Genomic DNA, 16,636 nt, shown 5'->3' on the forward strand with positions numbered 1-16,636 from the left:
ATTGCTGGAGTCCTCTTTGGAAAACAGGGTCTATAACAGTGGTTAATGCCTGTTTTATTTCAAAAGAAATGTCTAAGACGGCTTAGAATGATAACCCCGGGTCAAGTCTATTCCAAGGGTTGTCATCTTAAGTAGAGTCTGTCTGAAATATGGTTACCTTATGTGGAAACCTTTTTGGCTTTGGGAATCAGCTTCACTCCTGACTCACAGGGGTGTCCAACCCGTGGTCTGCGGGCTGCATGTGGCCCAGGATGGCTATGAATGTGGCCCAACACAAAATCCTAAATTTCCTTTAAACCTTTTTTTTTTTTTGCTTATCAGTTTTTGTTAGTGTTTGTGTATTGAATATGTGTCCCAGGACAACTCTTCTTCTTCCAGTGTGGCCCAGAGATGCCCAAAGGTTGGACACGCCTGCAGAGCATAGAGTCCTAACCACTGGGACACTCTTGTCCTAATTTATCTGGGGTTGGTGCTCGGGGAGGGTGAGGGGATGAGGCAGGTTGGGATCCTCTCACGTTCTACTGTGTGGCCCAGACAGAGAGGAGGGCAGCGATGTGAGTGGCCCTGGCAAGTCTGAGAGCATTTGGAGCCGCTGGGAGGCCCATGGTGGGTTCTCTCTCTCTCTCTTTTTTTTTTTTTTTTTGAGGGAAGAAACAGCCTCTTTTACTTAGGGCTCATGTCCTGCTTTTGAAAGGGAAAACTAAGATTTAAGTTGGCCTGCAAAATGAATCTCCATTCAAAGCAGGAGACATAAAAATAAAATCAAAATCAAAGGATAGATAGTACAAGTTGGGTTACTGTGTTTGAACCCTGAATTTGCCTCTGAAGTTTTGAAGAGTTGGGCAAAAAGAAATGCGATTATGCAGTTCTCCTCTGCTGAAGGAAAACAAACTCAGAGAGACAAACTTTTTCTTGGCACGGAATTGATCACGTGCTTTTTAATTTAAGGGGCACTAGATAACATAATGGACAGTGGTTTCAACTGTTCTTTTACAAAAGGCCCTAAGTGATTGTTTAAATGGATGTTTCTCATATCCCCTCTCTGTGAGAGCGGAGGGCATACATCTTAAGTGTGTGAAGGAGTTTCTTCTGTAAGGAGCTGAGTTACTGTGGGGGACAAATGTTGCTTTGTGTCGATCCCATTTAGTATATGACCCAAACTGGAGAGGCTCTGGAGGAGCAGCGAGTTGATCCGCATGTGTGCCCCCTCTCGCTGCTGTCAGATGTCTAAATGGGCCTTTGGCACGCGCTGGATACTAATCAGTTCGTGGTTGAGCTCTCTGCCCCAAGTACCAGACTTCCGTGGTGTTAATTGGAGAGGCTTCCACGGGCTTCAGATATAAGAGCAGGAGGAAGCGGAGTTGAGTTCTGCCCGTTGGGGCTTAAGCGCCTGATTTGCATTCTTCCCCACCAGAGGACCGTCCCCTCTTCCAGCAGTGTGCCAGCGAGGAAGGCAATTATTTTTCTTGAAAAGGAGCCGTTAATCTGCTAAGTACTTGGTAGGGACTTCCGAGTTCTGTGCCGTCTAGAGAAGACGAGAGTTAGGGCTGCAGACTCTCACGGGCACCTGTGATTTGGGAGCTGTCTGTCCGGGATTGCCTCTGGCGGCAGCAGACCAGGTGGGCGAGCGCTGGAATCCTGCTTCCTCAGCTTCTGGGTGTGCTGTCTCGGGTGTGTCACCGAAGCTTTCTAAGCTTTGGTTCTCTTGGTTTCTGCGTTGCCACCCATCCAGGCCAGGCAGGTTTGTGGGGTTTGTGCAGACGGAGAAACAGTCACGGAGCCGTTGGGGTGTCTGGTGTGCCTTTATTCACGGGTGGGCGAGCCGCGCACGCTGCAAGCTGCCTGTCTATCTGCATGTCTCATGTGGTGGCCCTTGCTCCCCAGTGTGGCACCCATCATGACACCTGTCCCCTTGTGTGTCTCTCCTCATCATCGCCCCCAGTAGGGAGTCCCTACCTGTTTTAAGTACTAGGAACAAACCTGGAAAACTGCCAAACCCTTACACAACATGCTAGTTCTGCACATGCGAGCTCACTTTATGTTATGGGAACAGTTTATCGGAACCAGTCTCAAGGCTACGAGAACACTGGTTAACAGGCCCCACCAAGGCTATGGGGACGCTGCTCCCCTTACCTACCCAGACATCTGGGCGAGGGAGCCAGACTGCCTCCACTTACCCTACAGTTCCCTTCAATAATGCATGAAAAAGTGCTAAGCACAGCGCCTGGTGTTTAAGTGCTCAATACATATTCACGGTGGTGGTGATGATTTATTGGTGTTTGGGTGGGGGAACAACGTGTCACATACTTTTTCCCACCAAGGTCTTAAACGAGTAAGACTAGGGAGGGACCTGTCTGGGGCATGGAGGAACCAGGAATGTGTGTGTCGGGGAAGCACCCCTCCCAAGAAGAGGGGGTTGAGCTGACCACACCCAGCCCCTTCCCTGCCTCCACCCCCAAATCTGGTAACTCACTCTCCCTTCCCTGGGAGGAGTGGAGGGAAGAGGAACGAGAAAACCGCATGAGCACTACTTTGTGTGGGGGGCATTACTGGGTCTTTCAAGTGATATTATCTTTATTGCTCTGTTGGGGCTAAATGCAAGGACAACCTCATCATAATGGTTCTCCTGCGTTGGGGTCCAGCCTCCCACCCCAGAACAAGCACTCCTCATTCATAGCCTCAGTGGAAACGTTAGAGAACATTCCGTCATTCTACACAAGTGCGAGAGTGGCGACTCTAACCATTCGTCAAGCTGCTCCGTTGCCTCTGAGGGACCTGCCCTGTTCGAGATGATACAACCTCATCAGCAGAGAGGAGGGCACACGCCCTGCAGCCTGTTCATCTCATTGGTTCCCTGGGCATCAAAGGGGTATTAGAACGTAGCCCTGTTGTACGCGGTTCGGGACTCGTGCCGGGGCCCCCTCGTCTCTCTCGCCCTCTGGGATGCAGGAGGCTTGGTGAAGGTGTCCACAACTGGGCGTGGAACGGGGTCGTGCACTTTGGTCCTGGCGCCGCAGCCGTGCCGGGAATTCTGCTCACACACACCATGCAAAACCGTAGTCTTCGAACTTCGGGCCTCTGGGCTTTGGTGTTTGTTTTTGTTTTCCTTTTAGGAAATGCACCTGCAAATAGTGTCTGTCACCTAAGGTTGTTATGAGCATTAAGTGAGAACACGAGTGAAGTGTGTGGCACGGTTGGTACCTGGCTGTTAGAAAGCCCTTGACAAATGTCTGTTGTTGTCGTTGTCACTGTCAGGTGGGGATAATGACTCCTTCCTTATAGAACGGGAGGTAATGTATGTGAAAATTGGTGGTAAGGTTGTTTCATACAATAAGCACAGAATATCTGCGTTTACAAATTAGCCAATGATTCTGACAGCTTTTTATTGGTTTAAAAGTTGTAACAAGGGAGTTTCATGACCCATATGCAAAAACTGTCATCTTTCATTAGAGGGGACATTCACACTGTTGGAGACCATGGCTTCCCAGGTGGCGTGTACGTGAGCAGAGGCCACCCAGGAAGCATGCCGGGGAGCTGACCCTTGCTTCTCCAAATGTGAGTGACGTCACCCTCAGGCCACAGTATTCCGTGAGAGGGCTTAGTCACACGTGGCTGCAGTTGGAATAGAATTTACCAAGAAATTTACACAGAAGTGGAAAGAACCACCAGCTTCAATAATTATCAATAGCTTGCTAGTCTTATTTCATCTCTCTTCCTTCTCCCAGACACACATACACACACACACACACACACACTCACTTTCTCTCTCTCTCATTTTTTTTTCTTCACAAAGAATATAAAGCACATCCCAGACTTCATGTCATTTGACCATGAAACACTTCAGTATGCATCTTCAACTGATAAGCATTTTTAAAACATAAGCACCATTGCATTCTTAGCTGATTTCTTGATGAGATCAAGCAGAATGGAGCGATAATCAGTGGTGGAATGCTTCTGCCCAAAATTAACATTTTTATGCAAAAATATTAAATTTAGTTCAGTTCAGCAAGCGTGGTAATATCTTTCATGTGCAAGGCACGGCATGCACGGCACACGTGGATGAATTAGGCAGGTAGGGCCTGACCCTGTGAAGAAGGTCCGCGGGGCATGTAACCAGAGTTCAAGGCTGTGTTCAGAGGAGCTTCTCAGAGAGCTGGAAGCCCAGCGCGGGGTGGGGTCTCTGAACGTTTGCTGAGTTCAAAGTAGAGGTGTGAGCTGGGCTAGGTGAGTGCAAAGGGGGCATTCGCTGTTAAGCAGCAGAGGCTGCGCAGACGAGGTGTGTGCGTGACGGGCCTGGAAGAACAGGCATGATCTCTGCACACGGAACAGGGAAGGAGAATTTCCATCGTGCACCCAAACCGGAGAGACACGAGGACCCGCCTCTGCTACTGTCCTGACGCAGTGGCGTCGTGTCTTCTCTAGGAGTGAGGACAGGTCTCATTCGACCTACGAGGCTGGAGAACAGTTCAGATGACCTTGGAACAGCCTTTTAGTCCCTAGAACCTACCCCTTTGTAAGCTCAGAAGCTGAGAGTCCACTTGTTTTTGTTGGTCTTTGCATTAGGCCTCCTTTGGGGGCCTGAGACTCGGTTTCAGCAGAGAGCGAGGAGACCAGCAGCCCGAGAAGCGCTCTTCCTCTCCTGGAACTGGATGCATGGCCCCCGGGCTCCCTGTTCTCCGTGCCTGGGCACGTGGGGGTGGAGCAGACCCCTTTTGGGTGGAGGAGAATGTGAGAAACTGCTGGGTGGTTTATTCAGCTCCTTCCTGAGCAGGTGTCCCAGGGTCTGGGCTGGGGAACAGCAGGGAGGGAGTCTGGAAACCTGGAAGCAGAGGAGGTGACAAGGGAATGCTGGGAGGTGTCCCTGAACAGAGTCTAGAACCTACAGGAGAAGGCAGTGGGCCGCAGGGCTGGACCAGCAGGCGAGGCTCCCACTGAGGAGGGCCTCACTTGCCAGGCCAGCGGGTGCTCTTCCTCCCACGGGGAGAGGAAGACCCCCCACAGGTGGCTCGCCAGAGGATGACCCTGGAGCCCTGTGGGCCCACAGGGCAGTGGGGTGGGAGGTTATCACAACGGTCCTGGCTGGAGGCAGAGGCCCAGGAGGAGGCTGGGGTTCATACGGTTCTCACTTTCATTCACAAATACAGGGTCCGGCAGAAGTAACGCCCGTGTGGGTGTGGTGGGGAGGGTAATAATGTGGGTGTAATAATTCATAGTTTTCATTTGAGCATTTCACCTAAAATGTCACATGGCATGCTTCAGTGTGATACTGTTGTTACATGCTATGTTACATGCTATGTTACATAAGAATTACATGCTTATGATTTTGCAATAAAAGTGAGCATTATTTGGGCAAGAACCTGTGTTTACAGAGCAGCTACTGTGTGTGAGGATGACGAGGTGGAACATGTGAGACTTTGGACCTTGGAGCAGAGTCAGAGCTGGCACAAGGTTCCACCGAGCTGAGCGGCAGAACGAGTATGCGAGTGCAGCCGAGGGAACCACGATGGGAAGTTAGGAGGAGGAGCTGGCTGTTTGTCTGGAGTGGGGCTTTAGCTGTGTGTGTGTATGAATGTGTGTGTGCATGTGTGCACAAGTGTGTAGGTGTGTGACTGTGTATGTCTGTGTATGGACGTGGTTTGTGCATATGAATGTGAGTGAATGTGTGTGTGTTGGCAGAGGCAGGTGGGGAGCAAAGTGAACTAGGTGTTGAATGTGCGACGCTGGAACGCCCTGGAGAGACCGGGGCGGGAGGCCCAGGACCCAGCTCTGTGCCTGGTCTGCGTCTGGAGCCTGAGGAAGAGGGGGCCTGAGCGGGGCAGCAGCCGGGTTCCAGTCCTGGGGACTGAGCCTTGGGGCGTGGCTGGGCAGGGTGAGGGGGCGAAGCCCAGAGCCACTTGCCGGTTGGTGCCGGTACACGTCTGACCACCATTGCCGTGTGTCCTACAGTCAAACTGCTCACAGACCTGCGGGTTGCTGTTCTCCACCATCTTTCATGGCACCTTGAACAGCCTTTGTTTTCAAAATGCCACTGTGGAAGAAGATGCTCCGGGGGTGGAAGGGAACCCTGAAGGGGTGAGGGATTATTATGGACAAGCTGGTCATCTGTAAGGAGGCAGAGGGAAGTCCCCGCGGGTGGCCTCCTGGTGTTTGGAGTTGCACTGGTCCGCTGGGCTGTGGTGGGGGCTTGGCCGTGCCACACCGGCCATGGCATTCAGTGCTGCTCAGAGTCGTGCCAGTCCGTGGTACTTGGAACGTTCGAAGTTTAGGGGACAGAAAGTGTGACTCATCTGAGAGGTGTGCCAGGAAGGATTCGGCCCTGGGTTCAAATCTGCCACTCCCGAGCTGGATGGGCACGTGATCAACCTCTTTAAAGCTCCTCCTCCTCCTCGGGTATGAGATGGGAATTGTAAGTAGCAGTTCGCAGATACATATGTGTGTGTGTGTATGTGTGCCCATCCTCCAGATGCACATACATCCCAGGCACCAGTCTGAGCATTAAATGTATATTTTAACTCAGTCCTCATAGAAGCATTGTGAGGTAGTTTTGTTATTATCCCATTTTTATATATCCGAGAGGTGAGGTAACTTCCCCAAAGTTACACAGCAAGCAAATGGCAGAGCCGGGATTTGAATAGCCTGGCCCCAGAGCCCTGGCTCTTCACCACGATTCTTTGCTGCCTCCCAGTTGGTGGTTCAGGTTGACGTGGTAACACACGGGATAGGTCTTCGCCTCTTGTGTGGAGTGGAGTTGGGGCCCTGTAAGTGACAGTGGCTGCTGCTGCTGCTGCTTTGGGAGGACTCTTAATGTGATGGCAGTCCGGGTCGGTCCGGACAGGACCAAGGGCTGCAGTCTCGCTCTGTGCCGGCCGGCTCAAGTCTGTCCTTTCCACACCGAGCAAACCTTGTGGCCTCCGTCTGTGCCCCAGCGGCTCTGCCTGAAGCCGTCGTGCTGAGAANCTTTGCTGCCTCCCAGTTGGTGGTTCAGGTTGACGTGGTAACACATGGGATAGGTCTTCACCTCTTGTGTGAGTGGAGTTGGGGCCCTGTAAGTGACAGTGGCTGCTGCTGCTGCTGCTTTGGGAGGACTCTTAATGTGGTGGCAATCCGGGTCGGTCCGGACAGGACCAAGGGCTGCAGTCTCGCTCTGTGCCGGCCGGCTCAAGTCTGTCCTTTCCACACCGAGCAAACCTTGTGGCCTCCGTCTGTGCCCCAGCGGCTCTGCCTGAAGCCGTCGTGCTGAGAAAGGGTCTGGCCCCTGGGATGTGCAGCGGTTTGGGACTAGATGCCTTGGCTCATGCACGTGGCGGTACAAATACATTTTGGGGGTATTTGTTCCACAATCGGTTGTTGCTAGGGAGGCGGTGTTGTGTGTCAGCACTCTGCCGGGAGGCAGCAACCCCCAGCTGTGCAACCCCCAGCGGCTTGCCTGTGAGGTCAGGAGGCAGGGTGACAGTCCCGGAGCCCTCTGCTTGTCTGTGGCGTCCACACCAGGGCAGGGTGTGCTCCCGTGGGTGGGCAGGGCCACCGTGGCTCCACTTTATGCGGCACAGCGTCCAGCCTCACTTGCAACTCGGTGCTTGTGAAGATGGCATTTGAGGGAATTAGGATTTTGAGTTCTTTCCATTTCCTGGCCCAGTGAATCATTCTGGGAGAAGTCACGACATTACACATTTCATGAGAAGCGTAAATCAGAAAAGAACAGTTCCTTGACCTCAGCAGTTTATAATCTAAATGAGTCATAAATAAAAAAAACCAACGTTAATAAAACTACACTCTTTGATTGAGGTGACAGGAATAAAGGTGGAGCTGGCGAGTGGAAAGTTCTGTTCAGGGAGAGTGCAAAAGGCAACGTGCGGAGAGAAAGAAAAGTGTCGCCTTTTCTAAACGCCTCGCCTTTAAAAGCAGCAAACGTTAGTGCCTGCTGCATACGGGGCTGTGCAAGGAGGCAACAGTGGGGTCGCTGCTCGCCAAGATTACGTGTCCATCTAGTGGAAACGCAGGGAAAGACTGTTGCGCTGTGGGGACCCCGAGAAGGGGGCACAGAGGAGGTGACGCTGCAGAGTGAGCAGAAGCAACCAGGGGGACAGGGCGCCGTCGAGGTGCCTGTTCTCCGGTGACTGGAGAACTTGGGGTGATTGGGTGTGACAGGCCGAGGGTGGGGATGGAGGGAAGGAAGCGACGAGAAGGTTCCAGTGCCACTTCCTCAGCAAGTTCACGTGGAGGGAGGCCTTGGGGTCAGTGTGGAGTTGAGAGATGGAGTGAATCAAGGTTGTGAGCCTCAGAAGGAGGGGGTTTTGTACAGGTGAAAAATAACAGGACCATGACAGAGGCCACGGGGATGCTGGGAGAATGATGGCTGTCCTCCCCCCCGTCAGATGTCGGGGGACCCTAAGTGAGCCAGGAACTGCAAGGTCGACAGTTACATGGGCGAGTCCCATGTGGCAGTGAAAAGAATGTCGTTTGGGGAGTTTGAGGATGGGGATGGAACAGATTGGTGAGGCATGACCCGAGGGGATGATGACCCGAGGGCCTTGGGTTTGGGGTGTAGGCGCAGGTGGCAGGGACCCAGGCCATGGTGGGCCTGATGGGCCTCAAGCGCTGGAATGGCCTCTGGCCTCTGGGATAGGGTTTTCCAGTGCCCCTCCGGGCGGGTGGGGGGGGTGGTCTGCGGCCCTGCTTGGCATTCCAGGGAAAATCTTGGTGGAGTGTGGACACCAAGCTTCTTCCACCCTTCTCAGAAGGAAACGGACTGCAGGCCTCAACCCTGTGGAAAGGTCAGACTCTGACTGGGGACATTTGGCTTCTGGCTTCTGGCTGCGGAAGTGTTCTTGGGGGCAGACTCGTACAAGTTTGGTGATAGCAGCTCTCACAGGGTCCTCCCCACCCCACATAGGGACTTTCAGCGCTGTCCCGTAGTTGGTGGGATAAGCATTTCATTGTCAGGACAACAGGAGAGCTTGTCTTGTTCCTTTCATTCGTTTCTGCTGTGTCGCTGTCTGATTGTTAACCCTGCTCCTCTCTCTGCGGTTCAGAACCAGACTATCAGGTGTACCTGAATGCCTCCAAGGTCCCCGAGTTTTCGGACGACCTCACCGAGCTGGAGTGCCGGGTGGTGGACATGAAGAGCACAGAGCCGCGCGTCCGGGTCACCGTGTCCTGGTACTACAGGATGAACCGGCGCAGTGACGACGTGGTGACCAGTGAGCTCCTTGCCGTCATGGACGGGGACTGGACGCTGAGGTACGGAGAGAGGAGCAAGCAGCGGGCCCAGGACGGAGACTTCATTTTCTCTAAGGAGCGTACGGACACATTCAGCTTCCGAATCCAAAGGACTACAGAGGAAGACAGAGGCAATTACTACTGCGCAGTGTCCGCCTGGACCAGACAGCGGAATGACAGCTGGGTGAAGAGCAAGGATGTCTTCTCCAAACCTGTCCACATATTTTGGGCATCCGAAGGTGGGAGCTTTGTTCTCGTTCTTTTTTCTTGTGTTGTTTTGGCTTCGGTCACCACACTGTATGTTTGCAGATGCGTAGTCACCTGCAGGTTGCCGTGGGTACCAGGAGTCCAGGAAACGCGTGCTCGGGTGACTGCTGCTTTTACCTACAGCACGCTGCCCTTTAAGATGAGGGTGCTGGACAAGGGTGAGTCCTAGTAAGGGAGCTGGGGCTTGGGCAGTGGCAGGTCCTTGTCTTGCAGGAGCTCACACTGTGCCCAGCGTCAGCCATTGACACTGTTGCACCACTGGGTGGTTTCAGGCCAGACCTCGCACAGGCCACTGGGAGTGTGTGTGTCCACATGTTGCCGCTGGATGCAGGCACGTTGAGGTACCAGAGAGTGAGTGGAGCCCGCAGGCCATGGCTGAGCTGCCTGTCGTCCATTCGGAGAGGTGGTTGCCAGGGAGAGGCGGCCAGGAAACAAGGGAAACAACTTTTTTCATGCCTCTCGTCCCACGTGCTCAGAGCACTGCCGGCCGTGGGATGTCCGGTTCACGTCTTTCCTGTTCTTGTCTGTCCCCAGAGGCTCCCCAGGTTGTCCTTCACTCGCTGGTGGCAAGCATCATACGGCCCCGCAAGCCCCTGTTGACTCATTGACACCTCTTCTGTCATCGCGGGCCCCAGGCAGGGCCCTTTAGACCGTGGCAACATTTCTTGCTCCCCGAACCTCATGGCTGAAGGTTCCTCTCTCTTCCTCATTAAACATTATCGACCTCGCTCTCCCCCGAGCTCCCTGTGCCCCCAGAGTCCTCCTGAGCGGTGGCGTTTTCTTCCCACACCTCTCTGCAGCTGGGCCTGGCTGGGGACAGCGCCTTCCTTGTCCCTCACTGCAGCTTCTGGACCATTTCCACCCCGTCCCCGCAAGAACGTCAGCTCCAATCTCATGTCATTAGGTCGTCCCCCCTTCTCCTTGCCATCACCCATTGACTCCTGGGTCCCCCTCATCCATTCTTTGAAGACATTAACTCTTGTCTCACAGCCACTCTGTCCAGAGCCTCCTGTCCTGCTTGGCTTCACTCTCCAAGCAGGACATTGGGTCACACCGTGCCTGCCTGTAGGAGTCACCCAAAGAGATTTTTAAGAAAAGTGAAGTTTGAGCCCCACAGGCGAGTCTGTCTTAATGGGCCCGAGGGTCTGTGCAGTCAGGATGTTAGAATTTTAAGTGCTCCTGAGGTGGGTCTCCTGGACAGCCAAGGCCGAGGGCCCCCATGCAAGCAGGCCTGTCACTCTCAGTCCTGGTCCTGCTCTTTGGTCACCATGCCCTCTGTCCTGTTGCTGCTGTTCACGCCCCTGCTCACAGCCTACCCTAACCTGTCTCACGTCTGATCATTGAAAGACCCCCATACTCTTCAATTCCAAACATTCTACTCTCTGCACACACTCCTGTCTTTCTAGATCATTCTCTGTAGTACTCCCACATCAGGTCTTCAGCCCACCAAGACGATGGACAGTGCCTTAATCCTGCTGCCTTGCGCTGCCCTTCCCGCCCATCGTCTTCACCTCTGTCTCACAGAGGGCAGCCATTTGCGCAGGGTGGTCCAATGTATACCTGTTGTCTCGTGGACTTTTTAAGAGCATCTTCTTCATTCTTAGATACATTGGGGGTGGGAGGTCGAATAAGTTGGGGTCACCCGGCTGTTACCTAGCCCACGTTCCCAGGCACAGTCATCCCCAGCCCGTGCCCTTAGCTCCGGGCCTTGCTAAATCCCGGCTGAACCACAGCCCGGTTCAAAGCCAGCCCTCGGCCGCCCGCTCGCGGCATCTGCAGAGCTGAGTGTGGCTGGAGAAAAGCACGTGAGATGCTGAGTGGCCTCGTTTCCGGCGAGATCTGCGATCATTCAGTCAAGGGGGCTGTCGGCACTCCCTGGGCACCCTGCTGCGTTTCCTCCATGGGTTTTCTTCCCTGCTCTCTGAAATGATTACTGCACGTCGCCGAATCTGAGGAGCTCCCCCCGCCCCTGAACAACAGAAATGGGGAGAATTCCCGCACACCCTCCCTCCCAGTTGCGTGGCCTCGTGTCCTGACCGCCGCCAGCCCCCCTCGCTCCTCGGCCACATGGCTTCCCTCGTGTCTTCGGTGTTTCTCTTTCTGGACCTTTCCCTTTGGCTTCTAAACAGGCGGTTAGATCTCCTCTCTCGGGTGTTTTTTTTTTTTAAGCTAAACTAATGTCCATCTCCCATCCCTTCCATCTTTCTGTCCCCCACATGCCCCTGACCCCCTGTTGCTTTGGTTTTTATTTCACAGTTGTCCCCCACTTCCCCATGGCTTTACTTTATGTGACTTCAGTTCCCTGTGGTCAACCGAGGTCCAAAACTATTACATGGGAAATTCCAGAAATGAGCAATTCCTATGTTTTAAGTTGCACGCCAGTCTGAGTAGTGTGACGAAACCCCGCTCCTTCCCTCCGTCTCCCTCCTGGGACTCAACTCATCCCTCTGTCCACGTCTCCACTCCGTGCAGGCTCCACCCACTAGTCACCTAGTCACCGCCTGACAATCGGATCAGCTGTCATACTGCTGTCCTTGTGTGCAAGTCGCCCTCACTGTACTTCACAGTGGCCCCAACATGTAACCGTGCAGTGGTGCTGGCCATTTGGATGTGCCAGAGAGAAGCCATGACGTGCTTTCTTTATGTGAAAAGATGAAAGTTCTTGACTTAATAAGAACAAAAATCATATGTTACCCTAGGTATGAATGTATAGGAAAACATAGTATGTACAGGGTTCGGTACTCTCCGTGGTCTCCAGAATCCAGTGGGGGTCTTGGAGTGTATCCCCCACGGATAAGGGGGGACTACTGTGTAACCAAAGTGTCTGATTTATCTTTACTTGGTGTCTCCAGTTTCTCTCGTGCCATTCTCTCTGGTACCTAGTCTACTCGCTTTCGCCCTCTCTGCTTGTGATGGGAAGGTTACTAGTGGCCAACCTAGTGCAAAACCCGATTGTTCGTCACCTTACTTGACTTCGCAGGATTTGGGAGCTCTTCCTCTGGGCCCCCGGCTGGTTCCCCTTCATTCTCCTGACCCGAACCCTCGACCATCAGACCACTTCAACACGTAGGCCTCGGGCCTTTTGTCTGTAAACTTCACTGGTTTGGTGATCGCCTCTAAGCTCATTTAAATGCCACCCACCCTCTAGCGACTCCAACTTTGTAGTCCTACCCTGGACCTCTTCCCAGAACTCTGGACTCAGCATTGTGTTGGCTCCTTGACTTTCGGTCTTCCCTCACCTTTTCTAACACCACCGTTCTCGTTGTTCGGACAAAAACCTCATCCTTAATTCCTCATTCTTCAGAGTTGATTTCTAATCTCCCCACTGGTCACACTGTGCCGTCACCAGGTGCACCCCCCCCATCTCCTGCCTGGATAACATCACTCGCCTCCCGACTGGTCTTCTTGGTTCTGCCCTTGTACGTGGGCAGCTAGAGCAGTCCCCGTGAAACGTGGGTCAGGGCCCGAAACTCCTGCTCCAAACCTTCAAAGGCTCCCTGTCTCCCTCAGAGAAAAATCCAGAATCCTTTCTGTAGCCTCGGATGCCCTGTACCAACTGGCCTCATTCCCTTCTGACCTCAGCTACGACTCCCCACCCCACCCTGCCAGCCAGTCTGCCTTTCCCACAGTTCCCACGATTCCCACGGTTCCCACGGTTCCCACGGTCACCTGGTGTGCCTCAGCCCTGCGCTTTCTGTATGCTGCACCTGTGCCCGGAGTGCTGTTCCCCAGATGGACTCAGGCCTCGTTCCCTCACCGCTTCGGGTCCTCGTTCAGATAACTCCTTCTCAGTGAGTCCAAATGTGGCCCTCCCCACCCCCCACCCAAACCCACATTATTTTCTTCTTTCCCTGATTTGTTTTCTCTTAAACACGTATCAGCATCTCACCATCCCATATGTTTTACTTACTNCCTCAGAGAAAAATCCAGAATCCTTTCTGTAGCCTCGGATGCCCTGTACCAACTGGCCTCATTCCCTTCTGACCTCAGCTACGACTCCCCACCCCACCCTGCTCAGCCAGTCTGCCTTTCCCACAGTTCCCACGATTCCCACGGTTCCCACGGTTCCCACGGTTCCCACGGTCACCTGGTGTGCCTCAGCCCTGCGCTTTCTGTATGCTGCACCTGTGCCTGGAGTGCTGTTCCCCAGATGGACTCAGGCCTCGTTCCCTCACCGCTTCGGGTCCTCGTTCAGATAATTCCTTCTCAGTGAGTCCAAATGTGGCCCTCCCCACCCCCCACCCAAACCCACATTATTTTCTTCTTTCCCTGATTTGTTTTCTCTTAAACACGTATCAGCATCTCACCATCCCATATGTTTTACTTACTTACTTTGTTTGTCTTCCTCCACTAGCGTGGAGAGGAAAGCACTTCTGTATGTTTTGTTTATTGTTGCATTCCCAGTGCCGAGAATAGGGGGGGCTCTCAGCAAGTTAACAAAGGAGGAGATGGCTGAAGTCACAGTGGACTCAGGACAGAATCAGGGTGGCTCTGTGGGGCCTCAGGAACCAGAGATGCTGGAGAGACACCGTGACATACACACTGTGCTAGCAGGTTTGGGGCAACAGCTATTCCCCAAAAAAACCCAATGTAAAAATGTCATTGCGTAATGGGACAGACTATAGGATGCATCATCTCATGAAAGGATAAAAAAAATGTTTAATTCCTTTGTTCATCTAATCAACAAACATTTAAGAACCTTCCAAGTGCCTGACACTGAGCCATTTGAACATAGATGACTTCTAATGTGCTTAGGGATCATTATTTTTTTGACAGACAGGTGGGGAGTGACACACTGAAGACCTAAAGTTAGTGTGCACACGGACGCTGCTCAGAATGCTCCAACAGCATCTCGGTGGAAGCGACTAGATTCCAAGTGTGTGCTCCCATCATTTGGGGGAAAATCTGTAGTGTCAGCGTCGTGTGACTACACAGAGAGCACATTTCCCTCTTCTTAGCAGGCTGGCTAAGCTAAGGCTTCTTCCCCTGCACCCAGCGGGCCCTCGGGGAGGAGAGGCACGCGGCGGCGCCTGCAGCCTGTCTTGCCCAGATCACCGAGCGACTCTCCCGCACGTCCTAGGAGAGGGGTGGGAATGAGGCTTCCCATATTCTTTCTTTTAACTCATAATATTTCTAGATTTTATTGATTTATTTTTAGAGAGGGGTAAGGGAGAGAGAAAGAGAGGGAGGGAAGCAGTGGTGTGAGGGAGGAATATCAATCAGTTGCCTCTGTATCTGCCCTGACCGGGGACTGAAGCCGCAACCCAGGCGTGTGCCCTGACCGGGAATCGAACCGAGGACTTTTCGATTTGTGGGACAACACACCAACCAAGTGAGCCACACTGGCCAGGGCCCAAATTCTTGCTCTGAGTAAAACTTCTCAGGGAGTTGAAAAGCCTTAAAACCAAATCTTCACCCATCAATTCCCTCTTCCCTCACACCCAATAAGTCTCTTTAGGCTGCTCTCCTTCATCCAGTGGTGATTTTCTTTCTGAGTTTCCAGATTGTCTGAAGTGCTATTGTGTGACAATTTGCAAATAAATTCCTATCTCCTTGACATTGCTCTTTCAGATATGTATCCACTGTAAGTGATCCCATTGGAAATCACCTGTTTCTGCTACTTCGTTGCAGACTCCGTGCTGGTGGTGAAGGCGAGGCAGCCAAAGCCCTTCTTCGCTGCAGGAAACACATTTGAGATGACTTGCAAAGTGTCTTCCAAGAACATTAAGTCACCGCGCTACTCCGTTCTCATCACGGCTGAGAAGCCTGTTGGGGACCTCTCCAGTCCCAACGAAACCAAGTACATCATCTCCCTGGACCAGGATTCTGTGGTGAAGCTGGAGAACTGGACAGATGCCTCCCGGGTGGATGGCGTCGTGTTGGAAAAAGTGCAGGAGGATGAGTTCCGCTATCGGATGTACCAGACTCAGGTGTCAGATGCGGGGCTGTACCGCTGCGTGGTGACAGCCTGGTCTCCTGTCAGGGGCAGCCTGTGGCGAGAAGCGGCCACCAGTCTCTCCAACCCCATCGAGATTGACTTCCAAACCTCAGGTGAGCGGACAACCTGTGCAGTGGTAGATGGAGCTAGGAGAGACCCTGGGGGTTTGATCCAATGGCTTTATTTTTTTTAACAGCTCTACTGAGATACGATTCATATTCCATACACTATTTAAAGTATGTAGTGGAGCTTAGACCCTTGGCTTGCTCCTGCTCACAGAGGTATGCAGCCTCTTTCTCCCCAGGGTGGTGGTTCTCCAACCGGCGTCCGTGACCAACTACAGCTTTGCCTGGGAACCTGTAGGAAATGCACGTGCTGGGCCCGCCCCAGGCCGGCCAAACCGTGCTCCCCGAGCGCGGGCTTACACTCACAGTCCGAGTCTCACTGGCCCTCCTGGCGACTGTGGTATAAACTGGGGTCCAGAACCTCTGCTCTGTGCGGGGTTCTCCACCTGCACACTCGGAAAGTTTTGACCTGGATACTGGTTGTAGTGGCCTGTCCTGGGCTTTGGAGGTCGGGTCGCCAGGTTCAATACAGGGTGCCCAGTTTAACTTGGGTTTCAGATGGACAGCACTGTTAATTGGATTCAAATTTAACTGGGAGCCCGGTACTTGCTGTGGCCACCCTACCCAACTGTAACTTTTATCTGCTACAGCGGGCAGCCCTGGTTGTAGGACGTTAAGCATTCCTGGCCTCTCCCTGCTAATTGCACCTCACAGCCCCACCCCTCAGTGATGACACCTAAAAATGCCTCCAGTGTCTCCCTCCACCCCAGCCCACCCCCACCCTTTCCCTACACATACACACACAAAATCCAGCCCCGATGGTGTGGCTCAGCGGACTGAGCACAGGCCTGTGAGCCGAAGGTTGTTGGTTCGATTCCCAGTCAGGGCACATGCCTGGGTTGCAGGCCAGGTCCCCAGTAGGGGGCAAGTGAGAGGCATCACACCTTGATGTTTCTCTCCCTGTCTTTCTCCCTCCCACCCCTCTTTCTAAAGATAAATAAATAAAATATTTAAAAAAATTTTTAAGTATATAATGCAGTGGCTTTCAGTGCATTCGCAGTGTAGTGCAGTCATCACAACGATCAATTACAGAACATTTTCGTTGTATGCCAGAGACACCCCACACCCCTTAGCAGACATCCTTCAG

The 16,636-nt window shown here is 52.9% G+C and overlaps 1 protein-coding gene across 1 annotated transcript in view; it reads left to right on the forward strand.

Moving 5' to 3' along the window:
• The window catches only part of PTGFRN (prostaglandin F2 receptor inhibitor), a 75,214-nt gene that overhangs the window by 41,535 nt on the left and 17,043 nt on the right, over positions 1-16,636 (forward strand). Inside the window, exons 5-6 of the mRNA XM_037038789.1 lie at positions 9,033-9,458; positions 15,118-15,537. Of these exons, the coding sequence (XP_036894684.1) occupies positions 9,033-9,458; positions 15,118-15,537 (846 nt within the window). The remainder of the gene's footprint in view (positions 1-9,032; positions 9,459-15,117; positions 15,538-16,636) is intronic.

Source organism: Sturnira hondurensis, unplaced genomic scaffold (assembly GCF_014824575.4).
Source record: "Sturnira hondurensis isolate 20B ecotype Veracruz unplaced genomic scaffold, ASM1482457v3 Scaffold0024822, whole genome shotgun sequence".
Taxonomy (NCBI): Eukaryota; Metazoa; Chordata; class Mammalia; order Chiroptera; family Phyllostomidae; genus Sturnira; species Sturnira hondurensis.